Consider the following 17,408-nt stretch of genomic DNA (forward strand, 5'->3'; position numbering starts at 1 on the left):
TGTACCAGCAAATGTCTTGGAAGCTTAGATGATATATGCTAAAACTGTGAGGCTTCCATCAGCAATGTAGTCTCTACAGTTGGCAGCTATGACCACTGTCACTGCAAGGGGCCAGGCCACCTCCTTCTCCTCCCCTTGCCCCTGCCCTTTCCCACTCCCTTTCCCCGCTTGCAGAATTTTGGACTCTGCATGACATAGTGAGAAGCCATGGCGGCTTAAGGGTTTTCATGATGGTCCCAGCATTTTCAGGGCAGTTGGAGACTACACAAAGCACATGCAAAAGGTTCTGGATCCAATCCCTAGCATCCTCATGTATGGTCCAACCTGTGTGTAAGCAAATCAGGATGCATGTTAAATGAGCAGGTTATCTGGATGGGCCCTCTGCATTCCTCTGGCAAGACTTTCCTTCCATCAGCCCACATATTCCAAGTACTTCTTCCACCTGTGGCTCTGTAAATGTCACCATTTCAGTTTTCCTACATGGCTTGGCTCTAGACTGCCTTTGCATCACTCGCTAGCCTCCTCTGCCCAACATGCCAAGTTTGAAATGCATTGTCTTTGATTTATCTGTTCAGCAAATTTGCTTAAATTGCAGGCTGCCGTGTTTCAGGATGCAGGAGACTTGCTGACATAATATAAGGCGCTCCAGTGCTGGCTTGTCTTTCTTTTTTCTGGCACGTATCACAGATGATCTATGCATGTGGTACAATTTCAGGCTTCCACTGAGGAGGGAGGGAGTTACTTCACTGGTACCTAACACTTTGCTTCTTCTGCATTATTTCTACTAGCCATCTTGTGACGCCACCCGTGGAAAACTTGTCCAGTTGACTGGCTTGCTTTCTTCCATTGAAGACAAGGTATGGCAATGTTTGTTTTAATTAGTTTTAACTGCTTTTAATACTGAACTTTCAACTGTTGTAAGCCACTCTTGGAACAGCTGCTGAAGGGCAAGTAATGAGTTCAACACTGGAAACAATAATTCTTCATTGCTCCCTCTTTATTTTCCAGTAGCTTTATTCACACACCTGTCATTCTTATGTCTATGTTTTCTTTATCTGTTTTCTTCTGCTAGCCAGGAACTAAAAGTTCTTGTAAGGTGTCTAGCCTCCTTCCTTTCAAACAATGCATAGGTCAAATCCCCAAGCTTCTCCTTTCCATAGATCTGGGCCCCAACTGCATTTAAAGCAGTATCATACTACCTTAAAGTGTCATGGCTTCCCTCCAAAGAATCCTGGGAGCTGTACTTCGTTAAAGGGTGCTGAGAATTGATCCTCTTACAGAGCTACAATTACAAGAGTTCCATGGGAAAAGGGATAGATGGTTAAAAACCGCTCTGGGAATTGCATCTCTATGAACAGGTCCCCTAACCACTCTTAGCATCCTTAGCAAATGACTCTCAGTTTCTCATTTTTTCCAATCTTATGTTCAATTATCCACATTTGCACATCAGTTGATCACTATTATTTTTAAAGTCCTCATGAAAATTCACCAACATTTTAGTGCAATTTTTTTCTTAATCTATACATTTTATGTAATATATACGTTTTTGGAAAGCAGTTTCCCCAAATGTAATGAATTTTTGTATTCTAGTTTCATTAATAGATGCATTTTAATGCCCACTTTACATTAGTATGTATTTTTGTATATGGCCTTTTAAACTGGAGTTGTTTTTTATTTATATTGTGTTACATATTTTTGCGTTTGTATATTGTAAACCTCCCTATGGACCTTGGATGAAGGGTGATATAGTAATTTAATCTCAGTAATAATAATCTCAGTTTCTTCCTAATTAATTTGGCAATCTGAATTTCTGTTGCTAAATCAGAGTGCTTATTTATCGTTGCTGATCTGCACATTATGGCATGGATTGTCTTAATCTGGGATCTCTCCAACTGCAGTTTAGGACTTTCAAATAGAAATCTATGTGCTTGCATTTTTACAGGTGAAAAAATTGTTGATTGAAGGGCCCGACTCAACACATCGACGTTCGCTTATCCCTCCTGTAACTTTTGAGGTGAATTTTATTTTCCCCCTCCAGTAGTATAGTAAGTTTTTATAATGCTATAGAGAAGCACCATGACTGTCAGAACAGCACGTTGAGTGGTATTAAATGTCATTTGTGGGTTAGCACAAGAATTAGGACTAGCATAAGAGGGCCCACCGTTGCTTCCCCCAGGATGTGTGCCCTGCGCTAGACCCAAATCTGTTCTGGAGGCTCGGAGAAAACCACAGAACAAATGGGGGTGGGTGGGAGAAGAGGGGAGGTCATTCTATAGAATAATGAGAAATCTGTGTGCTGATGGAGCAATCTGCCTAGCCCTACATTGACTATAACCCCATGTTTTTAATTCATGGGTACAGTGCTCTCCTTCTTAAAAAAAAAATAACATTCCATGTTCACTCAACCAAAGTTCCTCAATACAGTTCAGTGCCGCAAGAAAATCTGCATACTGGTTATATATAGGTGTGTGTGTGTGTGTGTGTGTGTGTGTGCTTGCATGTAATTATGCAGTGTTAAGAGCTAATTATCTCATTCAAAATGGTAGGGGGGATCACTTATGAATAATGTTTTCCTTTTCTCATAGGTGAAAACTGATTCTCTTGGAATTCCATCCAAAATACATCTTAAGGTTGATGTTGAGTTAGGAAAACTCATTATCAAGAAAGCTAAGGATGGCCCTGAAGACAAGTTCTATACTCACAATAAAAGTAAGATACTGGGCTCATTTGAGATGGGTGAGAACGCTGGGATTCACTGAATATTTTTGCTGATATTCCTGAGATCTGGCAGCCAACAGTACAGGAAATGTGTTTTACAATGGCACTTATAAATTATCAGTGCACAATTTTTAAAGTTATTTACTTGTGAGTTTTCTGGGTTTGAGCAAATCTGAGGGGGACACACCCCCCCCCTCCATGTGAGCCAGTGTGATGTAGTGGTTAAGAGCGGTAGTCTCGTAATCTGGTGAACCGGGTTCGCGTCTCCGCTCCTCCACATGCATCTGCTGGGTGACCTTGGGCTAGTCACACTACTTTGAAGTCTCTCAGTCCCACTCACTTCACAGAGTGTTTGTTGTGGGGGAGGAAGGGAATGGAGAATGTTAGCCGCTTTGAGACTCCTTAAAGGGAGTGAAAGGCGGGGTATCAAATCCAAACTCTTCTTCTTCTTCCATTCATGAGTGCAAAGGAAATAGGTAGAAACACAGCTGAAAAAGAAATGAAAGCTTTGAGGAAGTAGTGGAAAGGGGAGAGCAGAAAGGGAATATTGAGTCCCCCCCCCCAACACCCCACCCAAACAAATAATCTGTGACACTGAATAGAGCGGTTCAGCACCTGGTTTTCCCCAATTTATTAGCTGCATATCAGATAAACCCAATTTTACAGGAGTGAAATGTTGAGGTTGAGGTGTCATGTGGACTACGCAAATTAAAGAGGAATGCAAACATTCAGTAAACAGCTGCAAACACTCAATAAACTCTAGTGTGGGCAAGCCCTCAAGTGTTTGGGGCCATAGAGCCTACACAATATTCCTTTGTGCTGAGCAGCTTCAGCGTTTCATGACCAGAAAGTGTTAGGCCTTGAAACCATAACAAACTTGTACCTCAGGCTCAGTCTTAAATTGCTGTCATTTTTTAAAAATCTAACCTTATTCATCATAGACCAGGAGGTTATAAATAGCACTGGAGTTTACAACTTCATATACACAGACATGTATCAGCATTGTAGTACATTTCATTTCAGAATTTGTGCTGCCAGAACCAGTGTTCTCTTGCTTCTTCTTAGTTCTACAGCTCATCAAGTCTCAGAAGTTTCCTAACAAGCTGGTAATTGTACTGGAAACAGAAAAAGAGAAAACACACCGAAAAGAATATGTATTTGCTGATTCTAAGGTAAATTCCTCACTATGGGTATTTGTGCACACTGCGCCCTTTAACGCAGGCAAGGCATTGCTATTTATGACATTATTTTGCTATTTTTTAAAAAGAGAAAAATGTAAAGAGAGAAAATAAGCAAGTTCTGTCCCCATCCCCAGTAAGAGAATCTGGCCAGTGGTGTAGCGGTGGTTGCCAGTCCCCGGGAGGAGGAGGAGGAGCTTGCCACTGAAGCCACACCACTTTTGGTTCCAGGCTTGGTCTCCTCCACCCCATTTGAACACTGTAGGGCTGGCCCCTTCCCAAAAAAACATTGGGCCCCTCAAAAAAGGTTCCGTTCCTAGGAGATGGCACTCCTACATGGTATTCAATAACATATTCCATATGTGAGTTTCTGGAGAAGAATGTTGGCATCTTTGTGTGCCTGTGCCCTGTGCCAGCAACATGGTACTCTCCCATCATCTCTTACCATTGGCCATGCTGACTGGGCTCATGGAAGTTGTCGTCCAGCAACATCTGGAGGGCACCACATTGGCTCCCCCTACCCTATACCAAAGAAAAAACTAAGTGAATTATTTTAAGGGCTCTCATCCATTCAGTTCAAATAAAGCTAGAATATATCCAGAGAATGTTTCCTAAGCATAAGTGAGTCTGTAATAAAAATTATGCAGTAATATGAGTCATGCTTATCCTTTGTGTTTGCACAGGGTCAAGGAAATTGGCAGATTAGATCTCAGTCATTCATTGTAATAGATGAAAGGAGAATACAAACTTCAGCTTTGGAGCAGCTTAGTGGAAATTAGTTGAACTGCCTTCAATCTTCACGTCGTTTAAGTAAAAGAATGACTGGAACGGATGCATAGCTAATGTGGTACTCTCCAGATATTGCAGACTGTAATAGTCATTAGACCTCTATTGGATGGTCTGGAGGGCACCATGTTGGCTGCCCCAGACCCAAGCATTCACATACTTAAACTGGTTTTTAACTTCAGAAGAATCTGAGTTTTTCAAAATTCAGCACCAGCATGACTAGTCCTTGCCACATGGCACACCACCATGAGGGAGCGATTTGCTCCAGCCTCCATGTAACAAGTGTAATCTTATTAGTCAGGTTTCTTTATATTTTGCTCTTCCATTTTTAGAAGAGAGAAGGCTTCTGCCAACTTTTACAGCAGATGAAGAATAAGCATTCTGAGCAGCCAGAGCCTGATATGATCACCATCTTCATTGGGACCTGGAACCTGGGTATACATTTTAGTTTTGTGTCCCAATCTTTGCTGTTTAGATTCGTCTCAAGTTTCGTCTCAATGAATTTCTGATAAAGTTAGCATGTTTGTGCTGCTTGGTTCTAACGTAACCATATCACAGCTTTGCCAGCTATCCTCATTGCTATACTCCTTTATTGCTTGAACATCTCTGTCATTTAATGTATTGCCTTCTTTTATATAAGAGAATCATCAGATAGGCAGATTCATCTATTCCTGGAATTTCCAAACATGGTGTTTGCCAGATGTTGTAGGATTTCCATCACCCCTGACCATTGACCATGTTGCTGGGGCTGATGGAAGTTGGGAGTTCAACAACATCTCAAGGGCACCTCAATGGCTGACAGAGGGTCCTATTTCTAAGAGCTGGGTGACAGGGTGGGAGAATCAACAAGGACAACCCTCCCCACAGTGATTTTTCTGCTGAATTAAACATCTGCTAGGAAAGGAGGTGGTGACTTGTCCATCAGAGAAATGCAGATAAAATGTGGCACAAAGCATATTATCCATGTGTGTAAGTCCATGTGAGATTCTGCATGTAGTAAACCATATAAAAGCTATCTCCTCGTGGGCTAGTGGAGAGTTGCGGGACAGCTCAGTGGTGGAGCTCTTGCTTTGCATTCAGAAGGTCATTTGTTGTTGTTGTTTAGTCGTTTAGTCGTGTCCGACTCTTTGTGACCCCATGGACCAGAGCACGCCAGGCACCTCTGTCCTCCACTACCTCCCGCAGTTTGGTCAAACTCATGCTGGTAACCTCGAAAACACTATCCAACCATCTCGTCCTCTGTCGCCCCCTTCTCCTTGTGCCCTCCATCTTTCCCAGCATCAGTGTCTTCTCCAGGGAGTCTTCTCTTCTCATGAGGTGGCCAAAGTACTGGAGCCTCAGCTTCACGATTTGTCCTTCCAGTGAGCACTCAGGGCTGATTTCCTTAAGAATGGATGCGTTTGATCTTCTTGCCGTCCATGGGACTCTCAAGAGTCTCCTCCAGCACCATAATTCAAAAGCATCAATTCTTCGGCGATCAGCCTTCTTTATGGTCCAGCTCTCACTTCCATACATCACTACTGGGAAAACCATGGCTTTAACTATACGGACCTTTGTTGGCAAGGTGACGTCTCTACTTCTCAAGATGCTGTCTAGGCCTGTCATTAGGTCATTAGCACTGGGGAAACTTCCTGTAAACAATACTGCGCTAGATGGATCAGTTTCATACTGGTTTTGGATTCGTCCATCTAGGTGATGCTCCACCACCAAAGAAGATCAGCTCCTGGTTTCTCTCTAAGGGGCAGGGGAAGACCCGAGATGACACAGCTGACTACATTCCACATGACATCTATGTGATTGGCACACAGGAGGACTCCCTGGGAGAGAAAGAATGGCAAGAGATTCTAAGACAATCCTTGCAAGAGATTACAAGTATCAGCTTCAAAGTGGTAAGGAAAGACATTTTTATTCTGACGCTTAAAGCAAAACAGGGATAGTAGACTTCACTAGCAATGTATATCATCCACATTGCCTGCATACTTGCTTCTTGAAGAAAATTGTTTCTGAAGGCTGTTAGATATATTAGACATATTATTATTATTATTATTATTATTATTATTATTATTATTATTATTATTATTATTTTATTTATATCCTGCCCATCTGGCTGGGTTACCCTAGCCACTCTACAGCACATATTTTAAAAGGTAAAGGTAAAGGTACCCCTGCCCGTACGGGCCAGTCTTGACAGACTCTAGGGTTGTGCGCCCATCTCACTCAAGAGGCCGGGGGCCAGCGCTGTCCGGAGACACTTCCGGGTCACGTGGCCAGCGTGACATCGCTGCTCTGGCAAGCCAGAGCCGCACACGGAAACGCCGTTTACCTTCCCGCTAGTAAGCGGTCCCTATTTATCTACTTGCACCCGGAGGTGCTTTCGAACTGCTAGGTTGGCAGGCGCTGGGACTGAACAACGGGAGCGCGCCCCGCCACGGGGATTCAAACCGCCGACCTTTCGATCGGCAAGCCCTAGGTGCTGAGGCTTTAACCCACAGCGCCACCCGCGTCCCTAGCACATATTTTATTGGGGTCAAAAATCTTACACCGCTAATTATCGTTCTACACTGGATGTGAAAGATCAAAATTGATTCTGCTTTTCTAATATTAGGAAAATATAGTTTGGGTATAATATGGGGGGCACCCTGTGTTTCACTTGAATTTATGCTATTGCTATAAATGCTGTTCCCCATAAGCAGGAATATGCTGTGCCAGTCGTTATCGAAAAGCAGGGCATATCTTGAACCCAACTTCCATTCAGTAGTTTATTTCTGTACGCAATGAGGGTCATATCCACACCCCACATTTAAAGCGCAAACTCTCCCCTGAAGAATAATGGGAACTGTGGTTTACCCTTCAAAGAGCTACGATTCTCATTCACATTTTACAAACTAGGGTCTCCAGGATTCTTTCAGAGAAGTCATGTGCTTTAAATGTGCTTTAGCATGGCCTACAACTCAGTAGCGTTCTCATTTGGGTCGCATGCTTAGACAATAAAAAACTGCCTTATACTGAATCAGACCATTGGTACATCTAGCTCAGTAGTGTCTGCACTAACTGGCAGCAGCTGTCCAGGGTTTCAGACAGGGGATATTCCCACCCCTACCTGGAGATGCCAAGGGTTGAACTGGGACCTTCTGCATACAAAGCAGGTACTTGGTCAATGAACTACAGCCATTCCCCTAAAATGAGAACCAGAGGTATGTTAGAGGAGGATTTAGTATAGACCTCTGTCATAATACAAATAACCTTTACTATGGCTTTCGGCTATATTACTGTTATGTACTGAAGTTCTCACCCTGGGCCAGCAGGGGGGTACTGTAGATAGTTATGCAAATAAGGGATCGAAAGTGACGTTCAGTGATTGGATAGTTTTAGAAAGTTGTTACAATTATGTTGTACTGGAGCTCTATATAAGCAGGCTGACTGAACCCTTTAGTTCTGTTCTGTCCTGTCCTGTCCTGTCCTGGCCTGTGAATAAACAAGAGCTGTTTGAAGAATCGCTGTGTTGTCTGATATATTCACCCACAACTTAACAATTACAGTTCAGCTGCATCAAACTATGTGACAGCTGACTTCCTTTTTCCTGATTAGGTAGCAATCCATACCCTCTGGAACATCAGGATTGTTGTCCTGGCCAAGCCAGAACATGAGAATCGCATAAGCCACCTCTGCATTGACAACGTGAAGACAGGAATTGCAAACAGACTGGGTAAGGCTTGCACAAAATGTACTTGACAGACACTCTCAGCACAACAAGTCTCCCAAGGTTGAAAGATATGCAGAGTGGTGTTTTCAGTACCTGCTTCCCAGCGATGGGATTTCCTGCCCTAAAACATGCACCCGAGCCCAAGGTTCATTTGTGCACTATTCTAACGGTGCGATTTGGGGTTGTCTCTGTGTGTGAAGTGGCAAGACCACTTCCAAAGCCTTGCTGGCTTACCGGGGCAGAAGGTATGGAGGGCAGGCTTACCTTTTTTTGGCCACATAGATCCTTTTTAAATTAAAAAAAAAAAATCCTACATTGGATCTCAAAGGTTATACATTCAAATAAATGAGAGGAAGCCAAAGACTGAAACAGAATATGAAAGAGTATCATAAGATATGCTTCTTTTCATAACCACTCTTGAAAGTCACTGCTTCTTCTTTCAACTTTGTCAGCAAAATTACTGATACTGTATGGTATGTATCCTCTGGAAATGTACTATAATAGCTGATATAATCCTACAGTGATTTGTGCTAGTGTACTCGCATGCAATAATGTACTCTCAGTGTTAGAGGTGTGCTCATCGATGTGCTCCCACAAATCATTCCATTGATACCGTCATAAGTCAGATCAGATGTGAGTATGATGGGAATTCAGGAATACCTTGCATCCTTGCAAATATATATAAATCCTTTTTCCACTACAATGTTATTCACAGGAATAATTTGCAGGAACTGCCCCATCAATGAAAACCGTAGGGTTTCTTGCTCTGCTGAAAAATCTGTAACTGGAAGAATAGAACTTTGTTCAATTGCAGAGGGAAATTCATCTTTCACTTTCTTTCCTAAGCTTTGGGAAGAAAATATTCAGTGGAACTCTGCATTACACATGCGAAGTCCTGCTGTTCTGGTTTCCTCTTCTCTGCATCCGCTACTCCACTTTAGAAGTCTTTTGCTGTTCTAGTTAGCCCTGGGGGTTGGATTGATTTCTCAATCTCTCTGTTTCTTGTTTTGTTTTACCTCTCAGGCAACAAAGGAGCTGTTGGGGTGTCATTCATGTTTAATGGAACCTCATTTGGTTTTGTGAACAGCCATTTGACTTCAGGAAGTGAGAAGAAACACAGGTAAAATTCTGAGGGCCATTGGAGAGCCTTGCAGTTGCTGACAGAGAGGTTCCTATCAGTACAAATATTCAAATTAGATGTGACAGCTTGGTAGTGGTCTGGGTATTATTTGAACAAGAAAAGAAACGCATGGGAAGAATTTCAAATAGTCATCCTTGCACGTCTTATCTCTAGTAAAGATATTTAGTAAGTAAAGGTAAAGGGACCCCTGACCATTAGGTCCAGTCGTGGCTGACTCTGGGGTTGTGGCGCTCATCTCGCTTTATTGGCCGAGGGAGCCGGCGTACAGCTTCAGGGTCATGTGGCCAGCATGACTAAGCCGCTTCTGGCGAACCAGAGCAGCGCACGGAAACGCTGTTTACCTTCCCGCTGGAGTGGTACCTATTTATCTTCTTGCACTTTGACATGCTTTCAAACTGCTAGGTTGGCAAGAGCTGGGACCGAGCAACGGGAGCTCACCCCATTTTGGGGATTCGAACCGCCAACCTTCTGATCGGCAAGTCCTAGGCTCTATGGTTTAACCCACAGTGCCACCCTCCAATTTTAAGAATATAGGGCTGGGGCATAAAGGGGCCCCAGCTGGGGCAAATCAACAATCCATCTAGTTCAGGGATGAGGAACCCAATGGAAAGGGAGAATCCTTTCCTCTGTTTACCTCTTCACTAAAGGTGCTGGTTTCTGCAAATAGCACATTTGGACAGCAAATAGCACCAGGGTGTGGGGTGGAATTTTGCACAGGGAATTTTTTTTAAAAGAAAAACTTCTTCCCATGCACTGCAGTCCCAACTGGATTGGGGCCCTGTGCAGCTGCTTTTTCTGACAAAGGAAAGTGGCCAGTGCTAAGCATGCTGTTAATGACCCTGAGCTGCATTCTTTGGAACAAGAAGCCCCGCTGAAGTATGAACACATAGAATGTATTCAAAAAGCTTTTTTTTCTATACAAAGAGGCACAGATTATTTATCTTGGCCCAGATGGTTATTTGGACCAAAGACCTGAGGCTGCAGTCCTGCTGGTGGTGTAAACAAAATTCACAAACATTGGCAGATAAGTAAGTCCTAGGCACCTTAAACATGTCTTCATTTTTCTGGGGTGAAAATTTCAGTGCACCAGAGAGTTGCTATACAGCATCTCCCCACCATGTGCAACTTAACAGTGATACACACACATGGGCATGGACACAGGCTACAAACTGTAGCTAGATAGCTGAAGAATCTGTAACTGTGATTGTACAGTTTCTTCTTTTTCTAAAAACAACAAGTGAATAGCTGAAGATTGGGTTTCCATTGTTGTTTCTTCCTGTGGTTTAGAAGGGAACATTCCAGTAAAACAGGAACAGAGGGGTTGTAACTGTTTGTGCTTACAGGTCTCGCTTGTTTGTTGACTCAATGTATAGCCCTCCCTTTGCTGTGTGCTCCAGAAATAGAAACCGTGCAAACATGCCAATATAAAGCAGAAGAGCCGAGCTGTGTTATATCGCAGTACTTTTCCGTCTTTACATGCCCCAATTTTTGCTTCCTGAAGCAGTTGCAAATTCCCATGGCAACACATACTTCAAGGTCTTCCTTCTGTCCTCATAGATTGCAACAAGGTACCCCAGGCTTGGCGGTTGTCCCGTATTATTTGTTTGTGCAAGGCCCAATGTGGCAGTAGCTCTGAAGGTATTGAAGTACTCCTGACTGCTTATCAGAAAATAAATACAAACAAATAATAAATAAATTCACACAGAGACAGTATGTATGGTAAATTAACGCTGCCACTTTTTCTGCAGATTCGATTGCATTAGGGCATTTGAATGGAGGCAAGGTTCCCTTCTCTCCCTGCCATTTAAATAGCTCTCACTTTTTATTCAATACATTTAAGTAGTATGTGCTTTCTCTTTTTTCCACAGTGAATGCCATTTTTTTAAAAAAAAGCTTTCCTTTAGAGGAAACGGACTATACCACAAGCTGCTGACCCTTCAAGTTTAGACCAGTTTCACCATTCGGTTAACTATCAGTAGGAAACAGAAAAACAGAACCCATAAACCTTTTCTTCTGGCAACCAAGCAGCTACTTCTTCCATTTAAATGTGTACAATGCCAAGCTAGTGGATCAGATAGTTGGATCAGATAGTTCCATAATAATGCACAGAGACAAGTTACTCCTATAGCTATACTGAACTGATTGTCTGGCTGTATATTGCCTTTGGGAAGCTGAGGCTTTAGCCAGAGCCAAGACAGGGAAAGATTCATGGGCTTATCTAGTCCACTGTTGTCTTGTGGCAACTGTCTCTGCTGATAATGCTGCTGGTGAGAGGCCATATAATAAAATGGTATACTGAACGTTGCTCTTGTGTTTTAATAGGCGGAACCAGAACTACACAAGTATTCTGCGGTTTCTGTCGCTGGGAGACAAGAAGTTGAGTCCATTTAACATCACCCACCGGTTTACTCATCTGTTTTGGCTGGGAGACCTGAACTATCGCCTAGAGTTACCCACAGCGGTTAGAGAGCCTGTTTATTTACTATTGCATTTTATTATTACATTTCTATCCCACATTTCCTGCAATGAGCTCAAGGTGATGTACATGGTCCTTGTCCTTGTAGTTTTATCCTCACAGCAAACCTCTGAAGTAGGTTAGGGTGAGAGAGAGTGACTGGCCCAAGGTCCCCCAGTAAGCTTCATGGCTGAGTGGGGATTTGAACCCTAGTTTCCCAAGTCCTAGTCCAGCACTAGTCCAGGGACGCGGGTGGTGCTGTGGGTAAAACCTCAGTGCCTAGGACTTGCCGATCGTATGGTCGGCGGTTCGAATCCCCGCGGCGGGGTGAGCTCCCGTCTTTCGGTCCCAGCTCCTGCCCACCTAGCAGTTCGAAAGCATGTCAAAGTGCAAGTAGATAAATAGGTACCACTCTGGTGGGAAGGTAAACGGCGTTTCCGTGTGCTGCGCTGGTGCTGGCTCGCCAGAGCAGCTTCGTCACGCTGGCCAAGTGACCCGGAAGTGTCTCCGGACAGCACCGGCCCCTGGCCTCTTAAGTGAGATGGGCACACAACCCTAGAGTCGGACACGACTGGCCCGTACGGGCAGGGGTACCTTTACTTTTACCTAGTCCAGCACTCTGCTACTAGCTAATAGTACTTTGCATTTATGCAGTACTCTTGTGAGTGTTTGGAGCATTCTACATACATTAACCAGGCTATCCTTACAATAATTTTGCAAAGTAGACTTCTGTTATTATATTGTTACAAAAGTTGGGCACTACTTCCACTCTCTGCTGAGCAGTAGCAAAATTCTGTGGCGAAATTCGATCTGCAGAGCTTGATCGATGAGCCGTGACCTCTGATTACTTTACGAACGTCAATCAGCAGTTTACAACGGGTCCGGCACACTTCTTCAAAAGCTGCGCCATTGTTGCTCCCTCCAGTTCACGGCTTAGCAGAGTTGGACACAGCGGGAAAACTATCACGTCCTTTGCCAAACACACACAGTCAGGTTTGTCTATTTACAGCTCTTTATTGAAACATTTCAGCCATCACTGCTGGCAGCCATTGCAAACATGTCCCTCTCTCTCAGACACACAGAGAGAAACTGAACGTAACTCCTCCCAGCTCCTCCCAGCTTCTAAAAGCTGATGTCAGAATGCTGTGGCATCATGGGAAAAACTTAACCTGTTAAGTTCCAAATCCCACACCCCCCTTTGCCGCACATTCTGACAAGACCCTTTTGAGTTCAACACCTTTCCCTTTGCCTTGTGCCTCTTTCCAGCATTTTTCCCAGGCACCTGTTGAACCCCTTCAACACTCTCAGAATCACACTGTGCGAAACTTATCCACGCACTTGTGGCCTGATATCTTTCAGGTGGAACACCCTTTGTTGTGCGACTGGACCTTCTAGGCACAAACTCAGATGTTACGTCTGACTCACCGCCACCAGAAGGTGTGTCCTCAGCATCACGGGATTCCCCCTCTGACTTAAAGCGTTTTCGAATCCTCTCCATTACACTCACAGGAGAACTAGGCTCGCTTTTGGGTGCTCTCTTAACATCTTGTGGAGAAGCTACCGAAACCTCATCCTGCTCCTGACTTTGCTCCTGACTTTGGTCAGTGACCTGATCGTCATCATCGGATTCTGAACCCTGATCCTGGACCTGGTCCTCATCACTGGGATCAGCCTCTGCATCCCTTTCCTCCTCAGAATCATACAGACATTCTGAGAGCAGATCACGCTGGACAGCAGTTTTTGACCTTTTATCCTGCTCATAGAACTCAGCGTGTTTACTGATCAGCACCTTACTCTGATCACCTGATGGATATGCAAACCTCCATGCACGTGCTGCTGGCTCATACCCGCAGAAGATCATTTTCTGGAACTTGGATCCATCTGGCCCCTGCAAAGCAGTAGGTACCGGCACAGACGCACTTGCACCAAACATTCGCAAAAAATGAACCTGGGGTTTCCTGCCATGCAACAACCCAAAAGGTGTGTCACCTACCAGTGAATTGTAGGTACGATTCCAGGTGAAGCCCACATACTTGATTGCCTCCAGCCAAAACTTTGGAGGTAACCCAGCATCTGCCAGCATCACCTGTGCAGCCTGAACCAGAGCCTCACTTCTCAGCTCTGCCACCCCTCTCTGATTGGGTGAAGTCACTGTGTGACGTATCCCTTTCTTGTGAAAGAATTTCTGCAAAGCAGACCCTGTAAATTGAGCTCCTCTATCACTGGTCACTGCTTGCACTCTGGTGGAAAACATTTGTTCCACCCCCTCAATCCATCTTTTGATCAGCTGTGCTGCATCATCTTTGGATTTGAGACCATGGGTCCAAGAATTCTGTGTAAAATTATCCTGCACCGTCAGGAGAAACCTTGCACCTCCCAGACTTGCTTCCCTTACAGGACCCCACAAATCTATGTGGACCAGTTCAAAAGGTTTTGCAGTTACCCTCTTCACTTTTGGATAACTGCATCCTTTTACCTTTGCCAGCCTGCAGGTTTCACAACTTACAGCATATCCACATTCTGTAATTTTACAACCTTTGGAAACCTCCGGCAGCACCTGTAGTTCCTCTAGGGAACCATGAGCTGTTCTTGTATGCCACGCATGGGCACATTGCTCGTGGTTGTTAATTTTTGCACGTAAAGCCTGTGCTTTCCCAACCTTCCCCTCACCCTCCAGAGGTGTTTTAAGAACAAAGAGATCATTTTGCCCCTTTTCAACCTTGGCAAATATCCTCCCTCCTTTGGAGATTGTGCAGACAGCATCTTCGAAACAAACCTTAAACCCCTTTTTCAACAAATAAGGCACAGATAAAAGACAGTGGTGCATCCCAGGAACGGTACAAAAGTCCAACTTCTCCTGTAAAATAGAAACATACATTTTGCCAGCATTAGTTACATTCTTTTTCTGTCCATTTGCAAAAAGTACAGTTTTCCCAGCCGGAATTGCCTTGCAATTCCACATCTCGACAGCAGGGGTATCTGGAATCAAATTGCAATTTGCTGCAGAGTCAATTACAAAACAAAGCTCTGAGCCTGTCCCACAGCTGGTTGAGCTGTCCCCAGACAATGCCAGACTAGCTGCGAGTTGATAAGTCTCCTCCTGGTGTCTGTCACGTCCACCAGACTCAGTTCCACGCCTGCCTGTCTTCCCAGGCCTGTTGCCATGGAAACCCGACTGGTTCCCATGAGAAGTGTCCTTGGCAAATTCCTGCCTTGCCTCTCTGCTCCGGTGGGGGCAATCTCGACGTACGTGGTCAGCTGACTTGCAAATGTAGCAACAACGAACTTCAGTGGAAAAACACTGCCCGGGGCTCCCAGCTGGCCTGGCTTTCCTCCTTCTGGAACGGCGCCTCCCACCAGCCTCGCCCCCCTTGAAGCTGCTCTTCGTTTCAGCACAAGTGGAAAGTCCTTTAAACTTGCCTTTGGAACTCTTTGCCCCCCCCCGATCTGCGCATCAGCGCTCCTTGAGGCTGATTGGGGAATAGGGGCTTCTAGTCCAGCGTCTGCAGGGCCCTGGCCTCCCGCTGAAACTTCGCACAAACCTTTCAGTACATTCCAGGCAGCCCACGCTGATTTCACACCCTCCAAGTGGGGTCTCAGCGATGCATCAACGCATGCCTTGAGCATATCCAGCTCTCTTTGCATTTTCTGCTGGCTATCTTCCGGCAACGCAGCTTCACAGCCTGCAACGTCTCCAGCCGCTTTAGCGCTGGGGGTTGGTGGTAGTGGCTCCCTCTGGCTTGCTTCCCAAAGCCCATGGACCAGGAACCACCCCTTTATTCTTTGCCTCCAGGTTGCCCAACTCTTTAGAGTGAGCTTTTCCACCGGTATATCCTGGCTCTCTGCCATCTTCTCCCGTTCTCCCAAGGGGCCCCAAGCTGTACTCACAAATCACCAGCTCCTCTGGCTCCTGTCCGTGGAGAAACGAGTCCTCAGCACAGGCAAACACTTTGCGTCTTTCAGCCAGCTGCTTGCCTCAGATTCCGGCCTCCGTCTCCTGCCGTGCTCCGTTGCTCTAAACCGCAACTTCAAAGCTCCCGTGATAGGTTTACAAGCGGTAATTAAGTACCCATAACCTGTGGCGAAATTCGATCTGCAGAGCTTGATCGATGAGCCGTGACCTCTGATTACTTTACGAACGTCAATCAGCAGTTTACAACGGGTCCGGCACACTTCTTCAAAAGCTGCGCCATTGTTGCTCCCTCCAGTTCACGGCTTAGCAGAGTTGGACACAGCGGGAAAACTATCACGTCCTTTGCCAAACACACACAGTCAGGTTTGTCTATTTACAGCTCTTTATTGAAACATTTCAGCCATCACTGCTGGCAGCCATTGCAAACATGTCCCTCTCTCTCAGACACACAGAGAGAAACTGAACGTAACTCCTCCCAGCTCCTCCCAGCTTCTAAAAGCTGATGTCAGAATGCTGTGGCATCATGGGAAAAACTTAACCTGTTAAGTTCCAAATCCCACAAATTCCAGGGGGTTCCAGGCCCTCATCCAGAACCCATCCTCCTTTGAAGCATTGAAGACGTGGCAGAGATGGTCGTAACTTTTAAGAATTATGGTTTATTCATATGTTTACACCTTCACTCTGCATGGAGGGAGTTCCCATCTTACAGCTTGGCCATCTCAAGAGGGGCTTGTTCCCCACAGCAGTTCAGTGCTGGAGTCAAAGGCATCTCTCTCTCAGCCTGCCCAAGATGGATCTCTCTCTCTCTCTGTTCTCTTCCTTCTTCTTCCCAGCACACCTTGCTAAAGGCACTCTTTCCCTATCACCTCACACCCACACAGCATCACCTTGTCAATCTTTGTCTGCCCAGGCCCAAGATTCCTCTTAGATGGGCCATCAACACCTTTTGTAGGGCTAATGCCTCTATCCCAGGTGAGGCACTGTTTGCATTTTTCCAGTGGCCTACAATCTTCCCTTCAATACGCCAAATAATCAATTTTTTAATTTCTGGGGTTTAGCGAGGTTCCTCCAACATATAACACCATCCTCATATAGCAAGCAAAGGTCTGAAACTGAGAGAATCCCTGTCACCTAATGAGTTTTTGGGTGGGATGAGATTTGAATTAGGTCACACTCTTAGGGTTCATGCAGACATTCATGATTTTAGTGATGACCCTACGTTAGAATCATTCTCCATACATTATGCTCACACATACACCACCCCCTTGAGCTTGGGTGAAACCTGACTTGTGTTTTCTCTGGATATGTGGTTGCTACTGAAGTTGAAGCAAGCAAGTATCATGGAGCCTAAAGGAAAGCATGGCTATTTGCAGTTGCTGAGTAACCAAGCAGGAAGAAGAAGCTGGAAGAAGACTGTTAGGGATATTTGGGAAAGCACCAAGGGATGGTCAGGGGTGTTACGAGAGGCGTAATGGGTGCTGATACTGGGTGCAGTGTAATCAGGAGATCAATAT

General features: G+C 44.9%; 2 protein-coding genes across 4 annotated transcripts in view; one reads left to right on the forward strand and one right to left on the reverse strand.

Moving 5' to 3' along the window:
- The window catches only part of LOC114598132 (nuclear body protein SP140-like protein), a 402,008-nt gene that overhangs the window by 281,967 nt on the left and 102,633 nt on the right, over positions 1–17,408 (reverse strand). The gene's annotated exons all lie outside the window — the stretch shown is intronic.
- The window catches only part of INPP5D (inositol polyphosphate-5-phosphatase D), a 60,121-nt gene that overhangs the window by 26,345 nt on the left and 16,368 nt on the right, over positions 1–17,408 (forward strand). For both annotated transcript variants that reach the window (XM_028730711.2, XM_028730712.2), the window contains exons 7-15: positions 789–857; positions 1,943–2,014; positions 2,586–2,709; positions 3,784–3,890; positions 5,015–5,117; positions 6,375–6,571; positions 8,271–8,388; positions 9,409–9,505; positions 11,849–11,987. In XM_028730711.2, the coding sequence (XP_028586544.2) occupies positions 789–857; positions 1,943–2,014; positions 2,586–2,709; positions 3,784–3,890; positions 5,015–5,117; positions 6,375–6,571; positions 8,271–8,388; positions 9,409–9,505; positions 11,849–11,987 (1,026 nt within the window). The remainder of the gene's footprint in view (positions 1–788; positions 858–1,942; positions 2,015–2,585; positions 2,710–3,783; positions 3,891–5,014; positions 5,118–6,374; positions 6,572–8,270; positions 8,389–9,408; positions 9,506–11,848; positions 11,988–17,408) is intronic.

The sequence above is a fragment of the Podarcis muralis genome, chromosome 6 (genome assembly GCF_964188315.1).
Source record: "Podarcis muralis chromosome 6, rPodMur119.hap1.1, whole genome shotgun sequence".
NCBI lineage: Eukaryota > Metazoa > Chordata > Lepidosauria > Squamata > Lacertidae > Podarcis > Podarcis muralis.